The 21,719-nt window shown below is 43.2% G+C and overlaps 1 protein-coding gene across 4 annotated transcripts; it reads left to right on the forward strand.

Moving 5' to 3' along the window:
* Nucleotides 1-251: 251 nt before the first annotated feature.
* Nucleotides 252-20,499, forward strand: NFE2L3 (NFE2 like bZIP transcription factor 3). Of its 4 annotated transcripts, XM_063325041.1 has the most exons (5): nucleotides 252-360; nucleotides 1,152-1,249; nucleotides 11,608-11,715; nucleotides 12,662-12,745; nucleotides 15,128-20,499. In XM_063325041.1, exons 1-5 carry the CDS (start codon nucleotides 351-353, stop codon nucleotides 16,337-16,339), a joined length of 1,512 nt encoding a protein of 503 aa, XP_063181111.1. In that variant the 5' UTR covers nucleotides 252-350; the 3' UTR covers nucleotides 16,340-20,499. The 4 variants fall into 4 exon arrangements, with proteins under 4 accessions (XP_063181111.1, XP_063181113.1, XP_063181112.1 ...); XM_063325043.1 differs by lacking the exon at nucleotides 12,662-12,745; XM_063325040.1 differs by lacking the exons at nucleotides 252-360; nucleotides 1,152-1,249 and adding an exon at nucleotides 1,306-1,685.
* The last annotated feature ends 1,220 nt before the right edge of the window (nucleotides 20,500-21,719 follow it).

A 21,719-nucleotide genomic window follows, 5' to 3' on the forward strand; every position in this document is an offset into this window, starting at 1 on the left:
TCCAGTTAATTTGGAATTTTGAAAGAAAACTGTTATTTTATTGGAATACAAGAAACAAGGCACAAGAAAACGCTAGGAGTATTGTAACGCACCCGTTGCATACTATCACACTGGACACCACGAAAAATGGAAATGTCATCCGTGATAACAGAGAAATGAGAAACTGCGCTCATCACACACACGGTTATCACTGAACAAGTGACACGTCCAGGGTGCGCCCGAACAGCCCCGTGCCTTGTAAAATGCCAAAACAAGTCTGAAACACTCCGATAAGTAGAAGTGATGAGAAGCGATAAAAGGCCTTTTCAGAAGAGAGAGACAACAAAACAGCTGGAAAAGATACCTCCAGGATGTGCGCGGGTAAATTCGCGTGGGGCTAAGCAGATGCGCTGGGGGAAATGCAGTTCAGTAGGAGGGCAAGCAAAGGCGGCGGGTAGATATTTAGACACCAGGTTGATTGTAATCAAAACTTGTAACTGTATTTTCTTTTTCTGTTATTTGGGAATTCTAAAAACCAGGAGGGGGGGTAGGAGGGGAGAATGCTTACTACCAGAGGCAGGTGGAGAATCACTTTGCATTTTTAGAATTATATTATATTATATTAATTATATGAATTATATTATATTATATTATATTACATTATATTTTTACTATTTTATTATTTATTTTTATTATTTAATTTATTTTATTTTATTTTAATTATTCTTATTATTTTATTGTTATTATTTATTTATTTTATTTTATTTATTTATTTAATTATTCAACTTTTATAATTTATTTTTATTTTATTATTTTTTATTATTTATTATTTTATTATTTTATTTATTTTTATTTTATTTTATTATTTTATTTTAATTATTTATTTTATTATTTTATTTTTATTATTTATTTTTATTTTATTATTTTATTTTAATTATTTATTTTATTATTTTATTTGTATAATTTATTTTTATTTTATTTTATTATTTTATTTTAATTATTTATTTTATTATTTTATTTTTATTATTTATTTTTATTTTATTATTTTATTTTAATTATTTATTTTATTATTTTATATTTTATTTTTATTATTTTATGTTATTATTTTATTTTGGTTTTATTTTTTTATCTTATTTTTTATTTTCTTATTTTATTTTATTTTTTCCCTCTAGCTACCCTACTTGCAAACTCGCCTCCTTTGTTCCCGGCCCGCTCCAGCGACCGAAGGCTGTTACTCCCCCCGGGCACGCAGGGAGCCCCCAGGACACAGGTGGGTGCCAAGGGATGCGGGGCTGCCGGGCTGCCCGCGTCCCCGTCCCGCCCCCGCGCCTCCTCCCGCCCGGGGGCCGGGCCGCTGCGGCGGCGGGGGATGGGGGGGAGTGCGCGGAGCGGGGCCGGGCGGCGGGACGGCTTCGTGCCCGGCTGCGGGAGCCGAGGAGACGGTCCGCCTCAACCCACCCCCCCGCCCCTCCACGCACCCCAGAGGCGCCTCGGCTGCGGGGGGCTACCGGCGGGCAGCCATGGGCCACCGACCCCCCGCGCCGCCTGGGGCTCCGCTGGCAGCCGGCCCTGCCCCGGCGAGTGCCCGACCCGGCTCCCGGTCCCGGGGCGAGCGGCGGCCCCCGGCCCTGCCCGCCCCGCCCGGGGGAGCCGCCCCCGGCCCCGCCGCGGGAGGAGGATGGAGCGGAGGCTGCCCCATGGCGGAGGTAAAGGACGACGACGGCGGCGGCGGGACGGCCTCGGGGCCGGGGAAGGAGGGGGCTGTCCCGGCCGGGCACCGGCTCTGCCCCGCCGCCTCGGCCGAGAGAGGGCGGGATGCGCCCCGCCGGGGGCGGACTAGGGGTGTAAGTGGGGGGCGAGCTGCGGGGACACGAGGGGGGACGCGTTTCTGGCACTGGAACAGGCTGCCCAGGGAAGTTGTGGATGCCCCATCCCTGGAAGTGTTCAAGGCCAGGCTGGATGGGGCTTTGAGCAGCCTGGTCTAGTGGGAGGTGTCCCTGCCCATGGCAGGGGGTTGGAACTAGATGGTCTTTAAGGTCCCTTCCAACCCGAACCATTCTATGATTCTGAGCCTCAAAAAATGGAGGGGCGAGACCTACAGAGGTCTGCGCGTGGCTGTGAGTCTGGCCCGTGGGGTCTGTGGTCCCGGGAGGGGGTCCCAGGCAGCGGGGAGGGAGCACAAACCAAGGGGCAGGTTGGTGCCGTGAAGTAATGCCGTGCAGCCTTCCGCTAACGAGCAACTGGTGGTGGCCCTCCAAGCACCAGAGCAGGGTGAAACCCTTCAGAGGTGGCCACATGTGGCCCCAGCCCCGCTCATCACCTGCGAGGCCGGGTTGCAAGGCCAGGACTGTCACTTCTGCTTGACATTTTCCTCCGGAATCGCCTCCGTTTCCTTCGCGTGGGCAGCACAGGCAGCTCAAGAACGTCCTGGGGTTTGCAGAAATGCAGCTTCTCCGTGACGCATCGCGATGGGGAGCAGAACTGCACCCCTCATCTCGGGCCAGGGCGCCCGTGTCTCCGTAGTCCAGTAACTACACTCGGCAGGAGCATTTCTTACATTTGGGACCCTTACTGTGCCAGGGCTAAACTCCAGCCTCGTTGTATCTGCCTTTATTATCAGTGTGGCATCTTAAGTGCCCGGCAGCGATGGCTGGTTTCTCTGTTTCGGTCCTCACTGCCCTTCTGTCCCGCTCAGACCCGCGTCCCGCGCAGGAGCCGTGCACATCCGTGACTCGGAGATGAGCCGAGCCTTTCAGCCGCAGGGACTGCTTTTCTGAGATAAGTCGCTAGTGGGCAGAGAGTTTCGTTTTTCCCCAAGCGGTTTGTGGTCTGAGACTTTTTGTGATACGCTGTGCGGATACGAAAGATACGGCAAAGCCAGGACGGTGGCTCTGCGACTCAGATGTTAAGTGCATTTTGAAATATCAAGTTGAACTACCAACATTTTTCGCGTTGGTTTTGAACCATTATCAATAGCTTGTTCTTATTATGAATTAAAGGACCAGCATCAACTGACAATTATTACATTTGTCTTGCTGGGTTTTCTTTTTTTTTTTTTCCTTCTTCCTTTTCTTTTTCTTGTTCCTCTTTTTCTTTTTTTTTTTTTCTATTTCCCCTTGCGTTAGCGTTGTTATTTTTATAAGGTAGTTGCAAAACTAGTTTCTACACCCTAACTGTAAGGGATCACTCCTTTTTGTGGAGAGATGATGATTCATTTCTTTGCCAAATGTAGGTCTGGGCCGCTCTCTCTTAAGCACGTTTTAAGTGAAAGAATGGTTGGAGCAAGATAAGGCGGTATTAAGTTCTTGACCTAAAATGTAAATGGACGTCTGAGTGCACACCACCACCGCCCCCCCCTCCCGTTTCTCTTCCACCAGACTTCTTTTGAAGTGCATGGTAGATCCAAAACATAAACACAGAGGGAAAAGTTGATCTTTGTTTTAAAGATGACCTCTGTGGGTTTGAATAAGTCCACTTGTGCTGTCAAAATGTTATTGTAACAGCATAATGGATTTCAGAGTGGTTCAGCTGATTTCTAACCTTCATTTTGCCTTTTGTAAAAATAGACCCGAGCTATTTTTAGCGTTCCTCTTATCCACGCTCCATCAGGACGAGGAGTCCGTGTAACCAGACGGAAGGCGTTGCTTTGTTCTGCTCGGTATCGTGGGATCGTGTGGCGTTCTGTAAAGTTAGCAGCTGGATTCACCCACCCCTGGGTTCATTTGATTCACAGTCCTTGCCGAGAACGTTGCTGGCAGCACAACACGAGCTGTTCATCCTCGGCCTCGGGGAAATGGTATTTAAAACCGCTCTGGAAGACAACAGTAGATGAGAAAGAAAATGAATTCCGAGCCTGCTGTCGGAGCATGCTAAACCGTGCGGGGTTGCCTGGCCTATTTTTTCTGTTCTACAGCAGGATGAGATGTAGTGCGGTGTTAGGACAGCCTGAGCGCTTCGTCTTTGACAGGGAGTGAAGCAAACAGGTGGGTTGCTACAATTAGTTTGCTGCCCGACAGGCTGGGCTCAGCCCAAACTTTTGTATTCAGTATGTTCCCAGCGAACTTCTGTGCTGGTCTGGCCTGGGTCAGCTGCGGAATCAAAGCTTGTGGGTTTGGTTCCTGTGCGTATTTGAGATGGAGACTAAGGTACCAAAACCAACAAAATATATTTATTCTGAAATACACCTTTTAATGGAGAAATAATCATACAATGTACAAGAGGGACATTGAGGTGCTGGAGCGTGTCCAGAGGAGAGCTACCAGGCTGGTGAGGGGTCTGGAGACCAGGTCATATGAGGAGAGGCTGAGGGAGCTGGGCATGTTTAGCTTGGAGAAGAGGAGGCTGAGGGGAGACCTCATTGCCCTCTACAACTACCTGAAAGGAGGTTGGAGAGAGGTGGGTGTTGGCCTCTTCTCCCAAGTAAATAATGACAGGACCAGAGGAAATGGTCTGAAGTTGCAGCAGGGGAGGTTTAGATTAGATATTAGGAAGAATTACTTTACTGAAAGAGTGGTCAGGCACTGGAACAGCCTGCCCAGGGAGGTGGTTGAGTCACCATCCCTAGAGGTGTTTAAGAAACGTCTAGATGTGGCACTTCAGGGCATGCTCTGGTGGCAGAGGTTGTAGATTTTGGGGGTGGGATTTTTTTTGTGTGTGTGTGTATGGTTGGACTCGATGATCTCAAAGGTCCTTTCCAACCATGAAGATTCTATGATTCTGTGATATGAAATAATCGTATGATGAGTCTTGCTACCTGTTTTCTTAGATGGACGTAACAGGACCAGAGATGAGAGTGTTTGTACCAGAGCAGAGACTGCATTTAAAAAAAGTTTTTTGTTCTGAATCCTATGCATAATTCACTGTCCTGCATTACCTACAGCAGGTCATAGCGGGTGGTAGGTAGAAGATGTGCTCATATGTCTTAGGGTATTAGTTTAATGCCTCTGTGCTGTTCTGGTCTGGGTCAGCTACAGAATCAAAGCCTGTAGGTTTGGTTCTCGTGGATGTTTGAGATTGAGATTAAAGTACCAGGGTTCCTGCATGGGAACCGTGAGTTACATCTTTAGGCGGGGGGTGGGGAAGAAAAGAAAACAATAACCTTTTGCTTTGAATAGCCAGGAAGACATGCATCAGTTCATGCAAGGAAATGGAATCATTTCTACAGTAATGAAAGGTCCTACCACTTGCGGAATACCCTGGACCAAGTTTTTAGGCTCCAGTGGGCATGTTTGCTAAGGAAATAGATAGAAAATGTAAGAGTGAACTTTGTCTTTTCTTTGGGCTGATTTTTTTCTCATGGTACTTTTCTCCAGATACAGCAGTGTTTGTGCACCACCTAGTCACCCTCTTCACCCTTTGCTGAAAAAACCAGATTGCAATCTTGGTTTTTTTCAAGAAAGAATTTGTAACGAGAGCCCCACTTACTCCTTAAATGCTGGCAGTATGTTCAGCACCTATTTGAACACCAACATCCACTATTGAAAACATGGGTGCCTAACTTTTTTTCTGCCCAGCTCACACCTACTCACACGAGCAGGTCACATTGAGTAGGTCACATTGACTTACCCAGGTGAACTTAGGCCTGTCGCCTTATTTTTTTTCCCAGTGTGTTTGTAAATTATTGTTGGATTGCTCAAGGAATGCGTTTTGAGGAAAACGCTAAATCGAGACACTGTGTCAGTGTAAATTTTGACGTTTTAAGTGTAGAAAAAGCAACAAAAGAATACAGGAAAAAAAAAAAAAAGACGTGCAGCTGGCACTGGGTATGGCTCTGATGCTGGTGGGGAAAAGAGAGAAGCCATCCCACAGGCACATAACCTGGGATGCAGTCTGTGCCCCACTCTGACAATAGAAGGCTGCGTTTTCCTTAGGCTTCTCACTGTAAGTCTGCCCCAACAACACTTCTAAAAGCTGTTATGCTGAGCCATAAATCCACGTGCAACATGAACAAGACCTGCTTTCCGAAGCACCTTAAAAACTGTGTGGGGGGAAGTGGGGGGCCTCAGTGGTGCAAGATGGGGCATCAGTCCTATGTATTCGGCAACAGTATTCACAAATACAGAGAAAGTCTCAAGAAGCTTCTCATACAACAGCGTCTTGGCTGAAGATCTTGCAAGAGTTAAGAGCTGCCCTGCTTGATTCAGTGGTTTTATTTTCCTTTTCTCTCTGAATATCAATATTTCTATATGTGCATGTTTGTATATATATATATATATATAGACATTTGAAGAAAGGGACTATAAAAATTGGATGGGTTCTTCACCTTTCACGAAATACACGTGGGGAATTATTTAGATTAGCAGAAATTGACTACGTAGTTTTCCAATTTTTTTATCCGCGGCCTGAATCTTACAGCAAAAACATTCTCATTTTCCCAATGGTGTGAACCCACAGGCGCCGACGCTGCCCCTGCCAGCAGAAGAGGCAGTGCCTGAGCTGGGTCATCGCCCCGTAGGTGGGACGCGCTCCAGCTCGGGGTGGGACAGAGAAGGAAGGCTCTGCTCCCACCCAAACCAAGCAGGTTTGTGACGTCCGGAGGTATTGCATTCTCTACGACAGATGTTGAAGCCCTTCCCAAGAGCTGAACTCCTGTGCGCGATTGAAGAACACCTGCTCTAATTAATAACCAACAACAGAGAATTGCTGTTCTTTATGAATTACAGAAGTTAAGGAAGAAGATGCACAGCGGTTAATTTGTGTTGTTTGTACTGTAGTCTCTATGTTCGTGCTTAGAAAGGCCAGTTTGGGTCAGGTTATGTAAAACCTCATACAAGCGCAGTTCTTCGAACACAGTTAGAGGCGGAGTTTCACAGTATTAAACCACCCTGCCCGCTCGGCTCTGCGGCGGCGGGACGTTCCTGTGGCTCCAGAGCTGGTTCGCATCTTTCTGTGCACCAGTTGCCCTGAGCTGTGTAGTTTTAGCCCTGTTTGCCGACTGCACGCCGATCGATAGCTGAAAACAGCTTGCCTGTGCTTTCTGACGGAGGGGTCGTGTTCAGCCATCCAGTGCATCGCTGTAGACCTATTCATGTTTGGGTATCATTACAGGTTCTGCTCCCTACATCTTATTTTATGGACGACAAATAACGTATGGGTGGGGGAAGCAAGGGGAAGGGGTATGTGGAAGGATAGTTTGCTGTACGGTACACCCAATTTATGCTGACATCTATATTCCAATGTATTTAATTGGAAATGGAAGGCCTTATTTTTAATGTAGTAAGAAAAACTGCCAGAGCAGGCAGTGTCCTTCCAATTAAAAGTGGGCCAGGCCACCCACAAAAATCATACTTTCCCTCACCTCCGCATTGATTCTTGGACCACTTTAAGTAGCAGATTTGACATAGATTGCTATTTTTCATATTCCGAAGACTGACAAACTGAAGCTGATAGTTGACGTGCAGTAAGTTGTACGTTAGGGAAAGGGCAGACACACGGTTAGAGCCCAGCCCTCCAGCCTACAAGGCTGATGGATAATTCACACAATCAGACTTAGTCTCAGGTTGTGTTCTCTAGCCCAACAGAAACTGGGAAATGGCAGAAGCAAGACTAGAATTTGAGGTACTACTTTTTTTTTTTTCTTCTTCTTCTTCTTTTTGTGGGAGTTTTAGTGTAAATCTCCTGCCTTGTGCTTGTGCAGAAATCCTTCCAAATGCAAATTGAAGGTTTTTCTTCAGGTAGGGTTGCAGTTTACCATTGGTAAACAGCCTGCTGCGGGAGGTGTGAACTTCCACACCCTCCAGTGGTAGAAGCGGAAAGGCTGCTGCAATAAATGGCTTTAGTGGTAATAGCAAGGCTCCTACAATGAGCAAGAATTAGTCTTTTTCTCTGTACAGAGACCACCCGCATGTGGTCCTGATCTAGCTCTTGGGCTCATAGTGGTATTACTGTAACTCAATTACTGTTTCTTCTGCTGCCATTAATGCAAAATAAGGAACAGGACAGAAACACTAAGAGTGACTCAGTGCAGTACTGAGTATGTACAGCTGATTCCTTTTGTCTTTAGATGGATATTCAGACTGCAAAATTAAGCTATCTTTAACAAAATGCTTTATTCAAAGACACGATATGGCTGTTTCTGCGGGAGTTACCTCTCCTATTTTCCCCGTGGCAGCAGCCCAGCAATCAATCCCGTGATGCATGGGCACAGACAGAAGCGTTCAGTTGTTGAGCAGTGTTTTTCAGCTGTTCTTCACCTATGGGAAAGACTAACAAGCTAGTGGGGAGTGTAATGTCAGAGAGTAAATCTTTAACAGCATAATCCAAGGGATTTTGGTTAAAAGCCAGAACGGAGAAATTAAGGGGAAAAGGTTCTGGTTGTGTTACAGGATTTCGATATAGAGAGTTTCACTGAAATGATCCCGTACGTAGAAATTGGTGCTGTGAACAATCTTACACGCACCGTATCTGCACCACCACTGTTGTGAAAAGCTAGTCACAGGGCTGTGCTCCCTCAGAAACTGCCCTGGTAGTGGGGAAAACACGTTTGTTTTTTTTAAAAAGGATGGAGAACTTAACCGCAGTAATAATCAACGTGAGCAGGCATGAGTACATTATAATATCATCTGCTGGAGGGAGAAATGGTAGTAGTAAGGCTAATCTTCAAAGCCACAGGGTGCAGCACTATTAATCTCGTTCAGTGGAGGTGATACGTTCCCTTTGGTAAATTACAGTGAATGGTCACGATTGCAGCTGTGAGACCCTGCTTCCCTCCCATCCCTGCTGGCATCTCCGTTCGCATCAGCAGGAGTTTTATGTGAAGATCAGAGGGAGACTCTGATCTCCGTCCTGTTCTTAAGCCGAGGGGTCATCAGGACAAAATGGCACGTGATCCTGTAGTGCAGTTAGTGGCTCTCAGCCTGGAAACTAAGGGTACCAAGACATTCTCTGTGGCTTAGCAGACAAAATAGTCAAAGCCATTATTTTCCCTTAAAAGATACATAAAAGTCAATGCGGAGTCCAGGTAAATCCTAAAATTCATGGTCAGAAATATTCCCCATCTCCTTAGTGGTCAACAGCTCTACGTATCAATAGGGAAAGACCTGAAAATTCGGTTGTCTTTGACTTCCTGGGGAAACTGAAGCCATGTCAGTCTTCACAAATTTCTACAAGCTTCGGGAGCATTTAGTTTCTCTTCAGAAAGGATCCGTCCCATCAGGCACATCGGAAATTCAGTTGTCCTCACGATGGTGCTGGGAAGAACCATCTCCATCGTAGCGTTCATCAGACTGGCGTCGTCTGCAGGCGGATTTCCACCATAAGCAGGTTGAACTGTGAGGGTTTCAAGTGATGAAGCAGGTCCCACGCTGAGCTCATCACAAAGTTACCGCAAGCTGCTTTTCTTTTCCCTGGTGGCAGGATAGGTTTGTACCCCTTGTAATTTTAATAGGAACCATCCAGTTCTCACCCATATACTTTCTGTATTCAAAACCAGTGCTTACAGTTGTTTTTTCGAGGCGTCACGTTATAGATACCACATTTCTAACTGTTTCCTGCATTTGACGCTCTGTCAGCTGGTAGAGTGATTAATTTGCTGTGTTATTCGGGAGCCGAATACTCTGCCTTAGCAGCAGCAGCTTTCGTGGACACTCAGCTCAAGAGGAGCTGCTTAAGGTCTTTAATAGCCATTGTCCTTGACATCTTGTCTGGTTTTGATGATGGAGAATTGTATTAATTAGGATGTTAATAGATCATATTCATTGGACAGGTATTAGGTTGGTTCGTTGTAAAATTAAAGACTAGCGCGGATCTTGCGAATGTGTCATTATGGGTCTAACTTCATGCTCGTGAGCAGTTCCATTGAACTCGTTTGCAAGTGTTTGCAAGTAGCTGGTTACCGTGTGCTCAGGCTCCCGTACACTAAGTTCCCTCTCCTGCTGTTTTACTACGTAGAGGAAAAAAACTCTATTTTTTTGTGTGCGGTTAGACAAGTAAATGTTTTCTCATAATTGGCAATAACAAGTCATCAGGTCATTTCCAGCTGCAGCTGAAAAGATGACATACTGTATTGGAATATATATTTTAATATATATAATATATATATATGCTATGTATATTACATATATATTATATATAGATTAATAGCTAGAAACTGTGTTGGTCATCACTGAAGGAAAGTACCTCTTACATCAGAGTGGCAGATGAGTGCCCTGTATGTCTTATTTGTTGTTACAAATGACTGTTTATAAAGTTAAGGTTCCCTTCCAAGCCTTGAAAAGAAAGCACAGAAAAATGGAAAGGCAACAAATAAAATCCGTTACAAATAAAATTATTTTTCATAATTTAAAAAAGAAGCTTTAATAGAATTAATAAAAATGAAATTAATATTACTTTATTTTCAAATTATATTTAATTTTACTCTGGAGTCCTATTTTTAAACCTTCTTACATTTAATTTTTAATGTGTTTTGGATGAAGCAATAATTAATAAAAATGTTGTACACATTTTGATGACTATTACAGCTGCAGTTTTGGTATAGTTTGTGCTTTCATATAAAACCTACAAAGTGAATTTATTGTGATTTTTCGAACAGAACACTAACTCGTTACATTTGCTGCTGTTGAGAGCTTGTCTTTTCTGCTCCTGCCAAAGCTTTTTGCTGGGGATATAAGGAACTAATGCAGTGTGGCCACTTGATTTTCGGGCTGCCATTCCACCGAGTTTCGCATTTTAATAACTCAGACTTGCCCTATAGAGGCTGAAATATCAAAGTTTTTAAAATTATAAATACGTAGAGTCCTCAGCAGTGATTCATTCTTACCTAGCAATGCCCCAGCCCTATAATAAAAATTTAAGAAGTCTGCTGATATGACTATAGATAAAAGATAACTTGAAAAATGCTTCTGAGACCACTAAATCAGAACAATTTCATTGCTGGAGATTAAAAAAAAACACCCCATCATTGACTACGTGGAAGTGATGGGGAAATAGAGCTGCTGTTACAATACATGTTAATGTGATTGTTTTCCTGAAAGAAAAAACGAGGGATTTTGCTAACTTTCCATGTATAATTGCCTATTTTAAGATTCCATCACTGAGTATGTATCTGGCTTGGAAATGTTGTTGTGAAATGACATCCGTAAGACAGTGATAGCCCAAACTTCCCATGAAATCACATCATGATGTGTCCGTTTCAGAAGAATTTTGTTTCCAGTGTTTATGAACGTCCATTTCTACCGTAGGTAGGTTCATTGTCTGGGCACCAAAAGAGGAGGAGGTGTCTGCCCTCCTGAACTGACGTTGGTCTCATTCTGCCCCCGAAGTCTACACAGAGTCAGTTCATCCACATGAATGAACGCTTCAGTGTATATTTTATTTGAAATGCTATAGCTGGAAAAAAAAAAAAGGTGCATTTTAAAGATTAATTTTGACAGCATAGACTGCCAAGTCTACCACTAAACCATGTCCCTAAGCACCATGTCTCCATGTCTTTTAAATACTTCCAGGGATGGGGACTCAACCACTTCCCTGGGCAGCCTGTTCCAATGCGTGATATAACCCTTTTGGTGAAGAAATTTTTCCTAATACCCCATTTAAACCTCCCCTGATGCATCTTGAGGACGTTTCCTCTCGTCTCATTGCTTGTTACTTGAAGTAAGCGTGTTAATAGCACTGTTTTATTTGTGTCTTCAGGATGTTGACCTGAAAGCTTGTCAGGAAGCTTTGGATGACTGCTGTCCAGTCCAAGGAGATGATCGGCGCGAACTGCAAGAGGAGGAGGAGGAAGAAAACATAAATCAAGTAAATAAAGAAAAAAAGGGAAGAAGGGAAAACTGAAGAGGAAGTGAGGGAGAATATAGGTCTTATCACTGAGAGAGACCGTAGTGAAAGAAACAGTGAATGTTTTTGAAAGGAATATTTAATTTTTATCTTTTCATTTGTGGGTGTCCTTTGCAAGGGCAGGAAAGGAACCGTGACTTCAGACAATAGTTGTAAATTATGCCCTTATATACCACGAAAATGTCCCCCTCCAGTATAGTTTATGCAATTGAAATGTTCTGAAGTGTACAGAAATGACTTGCAACTAACCATTTTTCGATTTGTTTTATTTAAATATTTTCTCCATTGTGAAGGTATTGCATTTGTGTGCAAGGATTTCTTTTTTGGCCTACAGACACTTGAGATGTGGATGCTAAATCATCCTGCTTTCACTGTTTATGTAAAGATTACTGCTCAGATGTAGAATTACATTTGAGAAACTGGATTGTTCAGATCTTAATGTGTGTATCGTAACTGGAAGGCAGAGAAATAATCTCAATGATGTTAAACTGAAACGGGTGCACTTTGGGTTTTGTTCTCTCCGAGAGCTACAGTGGAAAGAGCATTCATTGTTCAAGAGATCTTAGGAGAACTGAGAACATCGGATCTGGGTTTCTTGCGAGCTCCTCTGTTTGCCCCTGCCCTGGCAGCTGGGCTATGAAAAAATACTTGTTTTTTTCCAGAGTGTCGGTGCAGCCTCAGGGAGGAGGAAAGCCCAGTTCTGCTGTTGTGGGGCAGAGTAGGGATGCTCCTGCCAAGGAGTTCGTTCTAGCAACGTGACATCTCCCATCAGGATGAAGACTTGGTGGTGGGGTCGGCAGCAGCATTTCACAAAGCTGTGCTGTATTTCCTCTAGGACTTTGATTTTCACCTCCTTTTATGTAAAGTAACTGTGCTTTACAAAGCATTTCTGTTTCTTCTGTCACAGGGCAACCGCAACCATGTAGATCCCCTTCTCTCCTTCGAGGGCTATTTACAGCTTCTGTCCTCGCAGGTGGAAAACATGCTAGAGGTAAAAACACATGTACTGCTAATACATTGGGATACAGTCAGGGATTACTGGATAATGACTTACTCTGTTTTGTCTAACAAAAAACCCCCCAGGGAATATATCAGCAAATCAATGTAGTAAAACTTGCCTGAAGACATGAAAGATGCTACTGTCCACCTTTTACAGCAGCTGTCACTGGTTCTACTTGAACAATTTTCCCCAGTAACTTGTCTGGGATATGAAAGCTATGAAGTTCTGCCTTTCCTGTGACCTGGTGTTGAAAGTTGCATGGAGCCGCTGGACAACTTAATTAGTTCAATTAATAATTCCCTTTCTGAAACCTAATGCCGATTCATATTTATAGAGCAGGTCTTGGTATGTTTCTCTAGAGCAACGCTGAGTTGTTAAGCGCTAGCAGCTATTGGGCATTATTTGTGGTGAAAGATTACAGTTGTCATAAATGTTGGGTCAAGTGCTTACAAGGATACTACCCTCAAGAAAAGACCCGTCTTCACTGCAAATCAGGTCAGTCAGCATTAGCAGCAAAACTATTTTGTTTTCTTTTGTTATCTTCTGGGCTTCTGATACTATTGTTTACTTCCTGGGTGCCCATCTTCACAAAAAAAACCCAGTTGTTATCTTAATTGGAGTCTCCCTGCTCTCACACAGCTCATAGCTGCGGTCATTAACCATGAACCTACTCCCTACATTCCTTTTTTGCAATATTCCAAGGGCATCTTACATACGCTTCCCATTGTAGGAGCCTTCCAGGGTCATTAGTGTTTTCCGTGTAACTTCATGTTTATCTCTGGAGCACCTAGTTTTGGGAATCCATAGTTTGGATAGAGCCTCCCAGCCCATAAATTAGTCTGCTCCTCTCTTCAGCTTTGATGATGGATTCCGCACTAACAAGGTTCAGAAGTTCGTCAGTTTAGTTTTCTCTGCTCTTTTCATAATTTGATAGGAATTTGGCTGTAGGTTTTATGTAGCTATAACAATACACGGTTGCATATTTTATTTAAGACTATTAATGCACTGCCATCTTGTGACAATCTGTCGGTTGAAAATGGATTGCTTGTTTTTTCCAGGTACCAAATCTTTACAGCATGGGGGATTTTTTTAATAGTTAACTTGCTAAGAGTATTTATTTTCAAGGGTTTTAATTGAAAATACCATCTCTGTCTCACAGACTACAGGCGGTCTAGTACATGGTAACTCCCTGGGAGAAACAAGGCAAGAGTTTTTCTGTTACCTGAGCTCCCAGTAAGCGTAGTAGAGAACTTAAGACATTCCAATCTTTATGGTACATCATTCCTTCCCTGTGGAAAGTGCTTTTTACATCATTTGTTCAATGGACTGCAGTCAGAAAAGTCCTTTCCTGGACCACAGTAGGGATGCTCAGCTATGGAGGAATCGTATCATACGCTTCTTACTTGATGTATTTACATTCTCGTTTTTTGTATTCATGTATTTTATGACTACTCTCCTTGTCAGCAAGTGCCCTGACATAATCTTGCTCAGTGACTTTGTACTTCTAGGACCCAGCAACTATAACCCAGGCCCACAAAAGGTGGGCCTTAATGCTGCTGCAGCGCTCGTTTATCATCTGAACTTCAGGGCTGAGGGATCATACAGCATTTTTATTTTTGTAAAGAAAAACTGAGTAGTAATTTAAGGTCAAAAGACATCCACAGAAGGTGTGATTTGGGGTGGGGATGTTTCCTCCAGGCTGATTAGTAAAGGAGTCTAGTTGCAATCTGAACACAATAGACCTCAGTTTAGAAGGAGCTAGGCCAAATGTGGCAGCTCACAGCCCCCAAAGCTTTATAACCTGTGAAAGAAAAGCAGTCAGACTGCGACAGCATGACCTTGGCGTTCCTCTCCTCCTCCCCTCGTTTCTTACACCACTGTTCTCCCTGGTTAACTCCTGCAGGTGAGCAATTTATCTTCTGTACAAGGTTAATTTTCTAACAGTTTAGCACCTTGAACCAGCTCACCCTGGAAGCAGATGATCATCAATACCAGGGGCAGGACCACCCCTCCTGGAAGGACCCTTTTTTAGACCAGCTCAGGTATAACACGCAGGCTGTAGTTTGATGTACGCTTAGCATCAGTCCCATTTCCACCTCTTAACACTCATCAGCCCCACACTGTCCTTCTCGAGACCTCCTCCTCCCATCCCTTCAGTCGCTTTTCTTCTGCACCCTTCCTGCTTCCTCTACCCGTATGCCAACACAGGTTACACTTTGTACAAGTGGGAAGCAGTATTCAGAATAGCTAGAGGAGTTAAACATATAAAATTTTGACTTTAATAGATTCAAGTAGTGGAATATTAAAAAATGGAGGAATGTAGAGGCATTCATTTTATAAAAGATGCCATTTTCCCCCCCCATCATCTTTTAGGTGAGCTTACTGGAAGATATACAAGTTGCTACTTCTAGTAGAGGCCGAGACCCATTATCCTCACACCACGATACAAATGCGACCCAGACACTTCGCCACTGTTTCGGTCGTCATGATGCCACGCTACTAAGAACAGATTACCCCACTCAATCAGATTCAGAAACAAGACTTTTACAAAGGCAAGAGTCTTTTCCTCAGTCAAGCTCTAATATCACAAATCCAGGAGCGCTACTTCATGGGTCAGATTTGACAGGGCTGTTTTCAGCTGCTGACATTAGAAGCCCAGCAGCCCATGATGATAATTTTGATGAAATTAAGCTCATGTCTTTGGCTTTGGAGGAAGGCTTTGATCCTATAGAAGTTTCTCAGCTCTTTCAAGAACCTGGCTCAGATTCAGGACTGTCTTTGAATTCAAGTCACAGCATGGCCTCTTACTCAGTCTGCAGTGAAGGTGCTGTTGGGTACAGCAGTGATGTTAAATCTGTTTCTCCACATGGCTTAGAAGCTGTTGGTGGCCATTGCCAACAACACGCTAAATATGACCATGTGGCATATCCAGGTGATTCAGGGTGTTCTAGAGAAGCCACACTTCAGCAGTTTCTTCATAACCCCACATATAATCAGATGCCAAGTCAAGCAGAATCCACTTCGGAGCATCATCAACAGACGTGGATGGCGAAACCAGGCGAAGTAAAGGATAATTGCCACAATTCTACTGATACAAACCTTAGTAGCAATGAACGGTGTGCGAAAGCTATGAGAACACCATTTTCGGTTGATGAAATTGTGAGCATGCCTGTCGAGTCCTTCAACAGCATGCTCGCCAATAACCATCTGACAGATACTCAGGTATCACTTCTACGTGACATCAGACGAAGAGGAAAAAACAAAGTTGCTGCCCAGAATTGTCGTAAACGCAAACTAAATGCAATTCTTAACTTGGAAGAAGATGTGTGTAATCTTCAAACACAAAAGGAGAGCCTTAAAAAGGAGCACTCGCAGCACAGCCGATCAATCAGCCGGATGAAGCAGAAGTTAAACAACTTGTACCGTGACATTTTCAGTAGATTGAGGGATGACCAGGGTAGACCTGTTAACCCATGCCAGTATGTCATTCATTGCAGTAGTGAGGGCAGTGTTTTCATAATACCCAAACACTTGGTCAAATCAGAACAGAAACGAGATAATGAAAAAGAGCCGAAACAACAATAACATGGCTGAGATCACTTAGGTTTTATTTTTCCTGAAAGAACGAGAAGGATATTTGCGTGAAGACTGGAGGTCAGTGACTACAGTAGTACAGGTGGAAACGACTACATTTGAGGAAGAATACATGTACAAGTGTCTGGCAAACCAAGCAGATTGTGATCTGTTAGAAAGTCTACCAGCTGAGAAGCAAACAAGGAAATACGTTTAGTTTTAACGAGAACCAAAGCAGCTAGGCCATCAGTACAAGCAGAATTGCAAATACTGCATTTATAAGCCTATGTAAAACTAGGAATTTAGTTTCTGGTGATGGGGAGGGTGGTGGGGGAGGAAATGACACATCAATAAGGGAAAAAAAGCAAGCTTCAGCTCAGATACAGATGGGAGAAAAATGTTGTTTAGGCCCAAGTACTAGATTCTTCATATACAAAGTGACATTTTATTATTCTTTTTTAGCAGTGGAAGAAAAATTGTAGCTCAAGTTCATCTTCACCTGAAATTCACTGTGGAGTTATGTATTCCTAAGAGATACACCATGCTTTGCACTTGCTCAGCAGCGTTCTGCGTCTCTCAGCTTTCCTTTGAGGAGAGACACCCAGGGAGCGATTGCATTTTTCTCACTACTTCCACCATCATAGCTCCAAGCAAACACGATATACCAATTAATTTTACAGTTCATATGGTCAGTATTGTCTTACCTTCATCCTCTGCAACGGAATCATTCTCAAGTTTCTTTCATGAAAGTAAGTGATGGTGAATGAGTTCCTGTTGTTTCCTAGTCTGGGATATATTTACTTTTATGCCTTCCCTTGTGGTTACCGTCCTCAAGGAGAAGAAGTACCAAAGATTTTCCTTTTAGTTTTTAAAAATAAGTGGTTTTTTTATAAGTATCTTCAGCTTTATGGATTATTTTTTTTAAATTTTCCCCAAATCTTTAAAGCAAATTAAATTGTACTAAATTACTGTTTATCTGTACTTGTAATAACGAGGTTACACTCCAATAGTGGTTTTGAATGGAGAGAAGAGCTTTCAGTTTTGTTATTTATTTGTGCTACTAAAAAGAAGATGTTCTATTCACTTACATGTTTATTCCCAACAGCTTATCCTTTTCTATTTAAGAACATAAAAAAATGGTCTGCAAAAAAACCACCAACCAAACAGCCTAGAAGAGAAACAAGCATGTAATGATAAGGAAGGAATGTTAAGAGGCATACTAGTTTGTACGATACTGAAATCACTACTAATATTAACAACTAGACAGCAACAGATACTTTTTATAGCTTTTATAAACAAAACCCATAAAAGTGGTATAAAAAAACCCCCTCTCATTGTTCTCGGCATGACGACAGTGTAGCAACTTTATGGTCGGGTATGTTAAAAAAAAAGCACTTGCACCAAACACATGAAAACTACCCGTACACGCAATACAAGATACCAAATGATACCTTTTGAAGGAAAAAACCTGTGCCCTTAGCGTGTGAATCATGTTTGTTTGCACTTATGTTTACAGTAACTGGTAGCATCAACTGGCATTTTCTGAAAAGGAAGCACCGCCTCAGAGCGCGAAATGCACTGAACAACTGATGTTGAAATCAGCCATTTCACACCATTTGCTCTGCATTTTATATTAAAAGGTTTCTTTAAATATATGTCTGCATCTGTTCTTTTACTTATCAGTTGCACCACAGCCTCAACTTGCTGGAGTAAATTCGTAGCGGAAACTTTCATTATCTGTCTTTTGCTGTTGGTGAAGCATCGCTGTGAAGCACATCTCTCCTAACTGGCATCCACAGAGAATTTATTTAATTGCTAGTTCATTAACTTCAACCAAAACATGCAACGGGTAACAGATACATACGATGAACTGTGAACCTCATGTCTAGTTTGGGGAGGGGGGGGAGCCACCCAGTACATTTGAGTCAGTGTGATTTTCACCTTTTAATTAAATGACACAATAAGCATTTTAAAGTCTATGGGTGTAGCCTTTGCAGGACCGGGGCTTTAGGTCTGCTTCACGGCCCACATGTCCAAATCCGGATAGATACTAAACTAGGCCCATAACTGATAAAACCAGGAACCCAAGTATTTCTGGGTTTAGGGCCTCACAGGTTTCTACAGTCTGGGGAGAGGGGAGGCTAAACCCTCCGATGGCCACCCCTTCAGGAGCAGGAGGAGCGGGCTTCGGGAAATCACATTAAGCCAGCCACTAATGAAGCAAAGCAAACACCCATTTGGGTGACGGTTACACAGTTAAGTTTTGGCACGTGCTGAAAATAAGGAATCACGTTGGAACTCCTTCAGCAATCCCAAGGGAAGGCAGCGTACTCCAGATTCCTCTAAAATCAAGACAGCAGCCCCAACCCTGTCTACTTCCATTACCTGTAAATCTCAGCTTGTTCCACAACCTTTTTTTTTTTTTTTCAGAAGCTTATGTAGGAAACTCAACTAGCAACTATACCACTACAAAATCTGTCGGGTGAATTAGTAATTTTGGGTGGACTGAGAGTTGTAACAGCGCTGAGGATGCAGACACTGAGCTTGTGTGATTTTTTCCAAGCCTCCAGCTACCTACCCACATTTCAGATAAAATTGTGGGCAGAATTCAAAACAATGCCCTATTTTTTTCAATTTTAGTAGACAGCCATTACATTTCGCCTAAGAACTGTTGATACCTTTTGAAGTGTCTTCCCTTTCTGTGACTAGCCTCTGTTTAAAGAAAAACAAAAATAACCCCAAACATTGCTTAGACTTGACTATGCCTCACATTTTCACATCCTTCAATTATTGGTGAAAATCAGACTAGACAGGTAAGGAAAAAGTAGGTTTTATAGCAAGCTTTCCTCCCAAGGGTTCCTGAAACTACTTTTAATATGCTTCATATAATGGCCTTAGACTGTATTTTCAAGCTACATACAAGGAGGAGACACCGCACAGGAGTCAAAGAGCTACTGAGAAGAGCAGTCTAAAGAAAACTCGTTAACTGAAATAGCTGTAAAAGGTAGGAAACGGCTGACTGAAATCGGTCTCATCCTCCTTACTGATCATAACTTTCAAGAAACCAAAAGCATACAAACCGGGAACTACACGATATAAAGACACGATGGGGCATCAAACTGGCTCTGGGGTCAGGCATCTAGGGAAAAAGCTCTTAGGGCAGCATCCTGCCTTACTGGATACTAACATGGAGAAAAGCAGCTCTGAGGTAAAGACTGAAAACATTTTTTTTAAAGACTGAAAACATTTTTTTTAAAGATTTGTTACACTGCTAGAAAATTGCAAAGCTGAGGATCACAGATTCAGCTGTTGATGTAGCAACAAATAATGCAAATACCAACGTGGGTGTTCTCATTATCGTTCCCATGGTAAAGCTATTAAGGAGTCTGTAACATTCGAGTAGCAAACTGTGTTTTTGTTACACTAATAATGAGAAGAGCTTATCTGCAGGAGGTTAGAAAAGGTCAGATGAAGTATAGAGAAAAACAGCGCATGGTAAGGAAATCACGAAGCACACAGCTTACCTTCCCCGTCATTGCTGGTAGCAACGCGCACTGGCGCTACGGAACAGCATTGGCCACTAGCTGCTCTTAGAGCCGTACTTCTGGAGAAGCATCCATTAGAAACAACCACAAGTGTCGTACTTTATTGAACTGCAACGGCCCCAGCATCGTTTATGACACTAGGGCTGGACACCGGTGTGCAGGCACGCTGCAAAGGAGCCCCCAGAGAAGAGACACGGCGTACTGCTGTGACACCACACACGCTTTGAGCCACCACCAACAGCGCTGAAGTGCAGCTTCAGCTTCACGTTTTGGTTTTATTCAATAGACTCGGCTTTTTACAGAAGTTTTACAAGCTAAGATTGCTCCTGCTCAAGAGCTTACAATCTAGTTTTAGATGGGGTAAACCAGAGTAACAAACAAAGGACAAAGCAACTTCATCAAGATCCGTTTGTCAGTGTTAACAGCTCAGGTTTTGTCCCAAAATACCCACGCTACACTCCCGGCTTGTGGGAGTCAGAAGTGCAGTTTTAACGAGAATCTTGAGGACAGAGCAGGTAGAGGCCTATAAATGAGACAACAGGACACTCGGCACCAGGTTCTAGTGAAAAAACTGTTTATTAAATAGAGATGACACAGGTAACCATGTGAAGTCTTATTACTGTAGCGTACCTCAAAAGTATCGCAACTTGCTACCTGCCACACGGCTACGAGAACTCCACTAAAATGCATCAGCCATTGATTTTCATACAAGAACGCCTCAAAATGGACCAAAAGCGAACTGACCAAGAAAGAGGAAGCAAAGGGGTGGGGAGGACTCGCCCACAAAGTCGCCTTGTCCATGCAGCAAAGCAGCACGGGAGGTCACACAAGGTAGTTTGTGAACTAGTTGACCTAGTATGCTCATAGCAATCTGTCAGGCAAGTCACTTCGACTGTTGATAAATAAACCACTTCTTGCTACATCAACTGGAGTAACTTCTGCTGCAATGCAAATCAACACTAGCTGCAAAGCAAGAACACAACTGTTGAAAGGGACAGCATGGCTTCCGGCAAAATGGATCATCGTCACCCTGATACACCCTTCCGTGTCACACTCCTATGCATTCCTACCAGAGTAACTTTATAAACAAGAGAACTTCCCCTTCAGGAAGGGGGGAAAAAAAAAAAAAGTAACATCGCTGCTACAGGGTTTCACTTGCATCATGCACTCTGCCATGAAAACACACTGGAACACTCAAGCTACAGGGAATGGACTGTTTCAGCATGTTCTTGGCAAAGCCTCCTCTTTCCCAAGCGTGGTCAAGCTGCCAAAAACTGAGCTGACAGCTCCTTCAGAATTCAGATCTGTGAGTTTTGGGGTCTGTTTCTTCCCCAGAAGTAGCATGACTTCATCCCCAAAACAGTATGTACATTCACCATAAAGCTAAAAGCTTCTTCCCTACACATGACAAAGTTCAATCTGTGGTAATTTTACAATATTAAGAACAATTTCCCACATTTTCCTAAAGGCTTTTCAGCACCCGAAGCACAAGTGAAAGATAGAAGTGAATAAAATTCAACCTTCATTGTAAATACAGAGAATGCCGTCTGAGCGGCCAGAACCTGAGTATTGACCTCTCTTCACCACTTCATAAATCCAAGTCATGCACTAGTTTTTGGGTGGGGTTTTTTTGTGCCCATACTGGTAACCAACAAGGTATGTTGTCTTTCACATTCTTCCCTTAGTCCGCCACAGAAAGTGTTTGCTGAGGACAAGCTGGGCCTAGCACCAACAACCTGATCCTCAGTTGTTAGTACACTGAAACATGCTGACCAGCAACGTTACCCTTACTCTGAAAACAGAAAGTCTGTAGAGTGACGTAAAACCAACTTCTTAGAAATTAGAAG

The sequence above is a fragment of the Chroicocephalus ridibundus genome, chromosome 2, assembly GCF_963924245.1.
Source record: "Chroicocephalus ridibundus chromosome 2, bChrRid1.1, whole genome shotgun sequence".
NCBI lineage: Eukaryota > Metazoa > Chordata > Aves > Charadriiformes > Laridae > Chroicocephalus > Chroicocephalus ridibundus.

What these genes read in the sequence shown, in the direction of transcription:
- NFE2L3 (XM_063325040.1), top strand. Translation starts at nt 1,500, where the DNA reads ATGGGCCACCGACCCCCCGCGCCGCCTGGGGCTCCGCTGGCAGCCGGC. An exon ending in GAGGCTGCCCCATGGCGGAG is followed by an intron (nt 1,686 to 11,607) that starts GTAAAGGACGAC and finishes TTGTGTCTTCAG; the next exon opens with GATGTTGACCTGAAAGCTTG. An exon ending in AGGTGGAAAACATGCTAGAG is followed by an intron (nt 12,746 to 15,127) that starts GTAAAAACACAT and finishes ATCATCTTTTAG; the next exon opens with GTGAGCTTACTGGAAGATAT.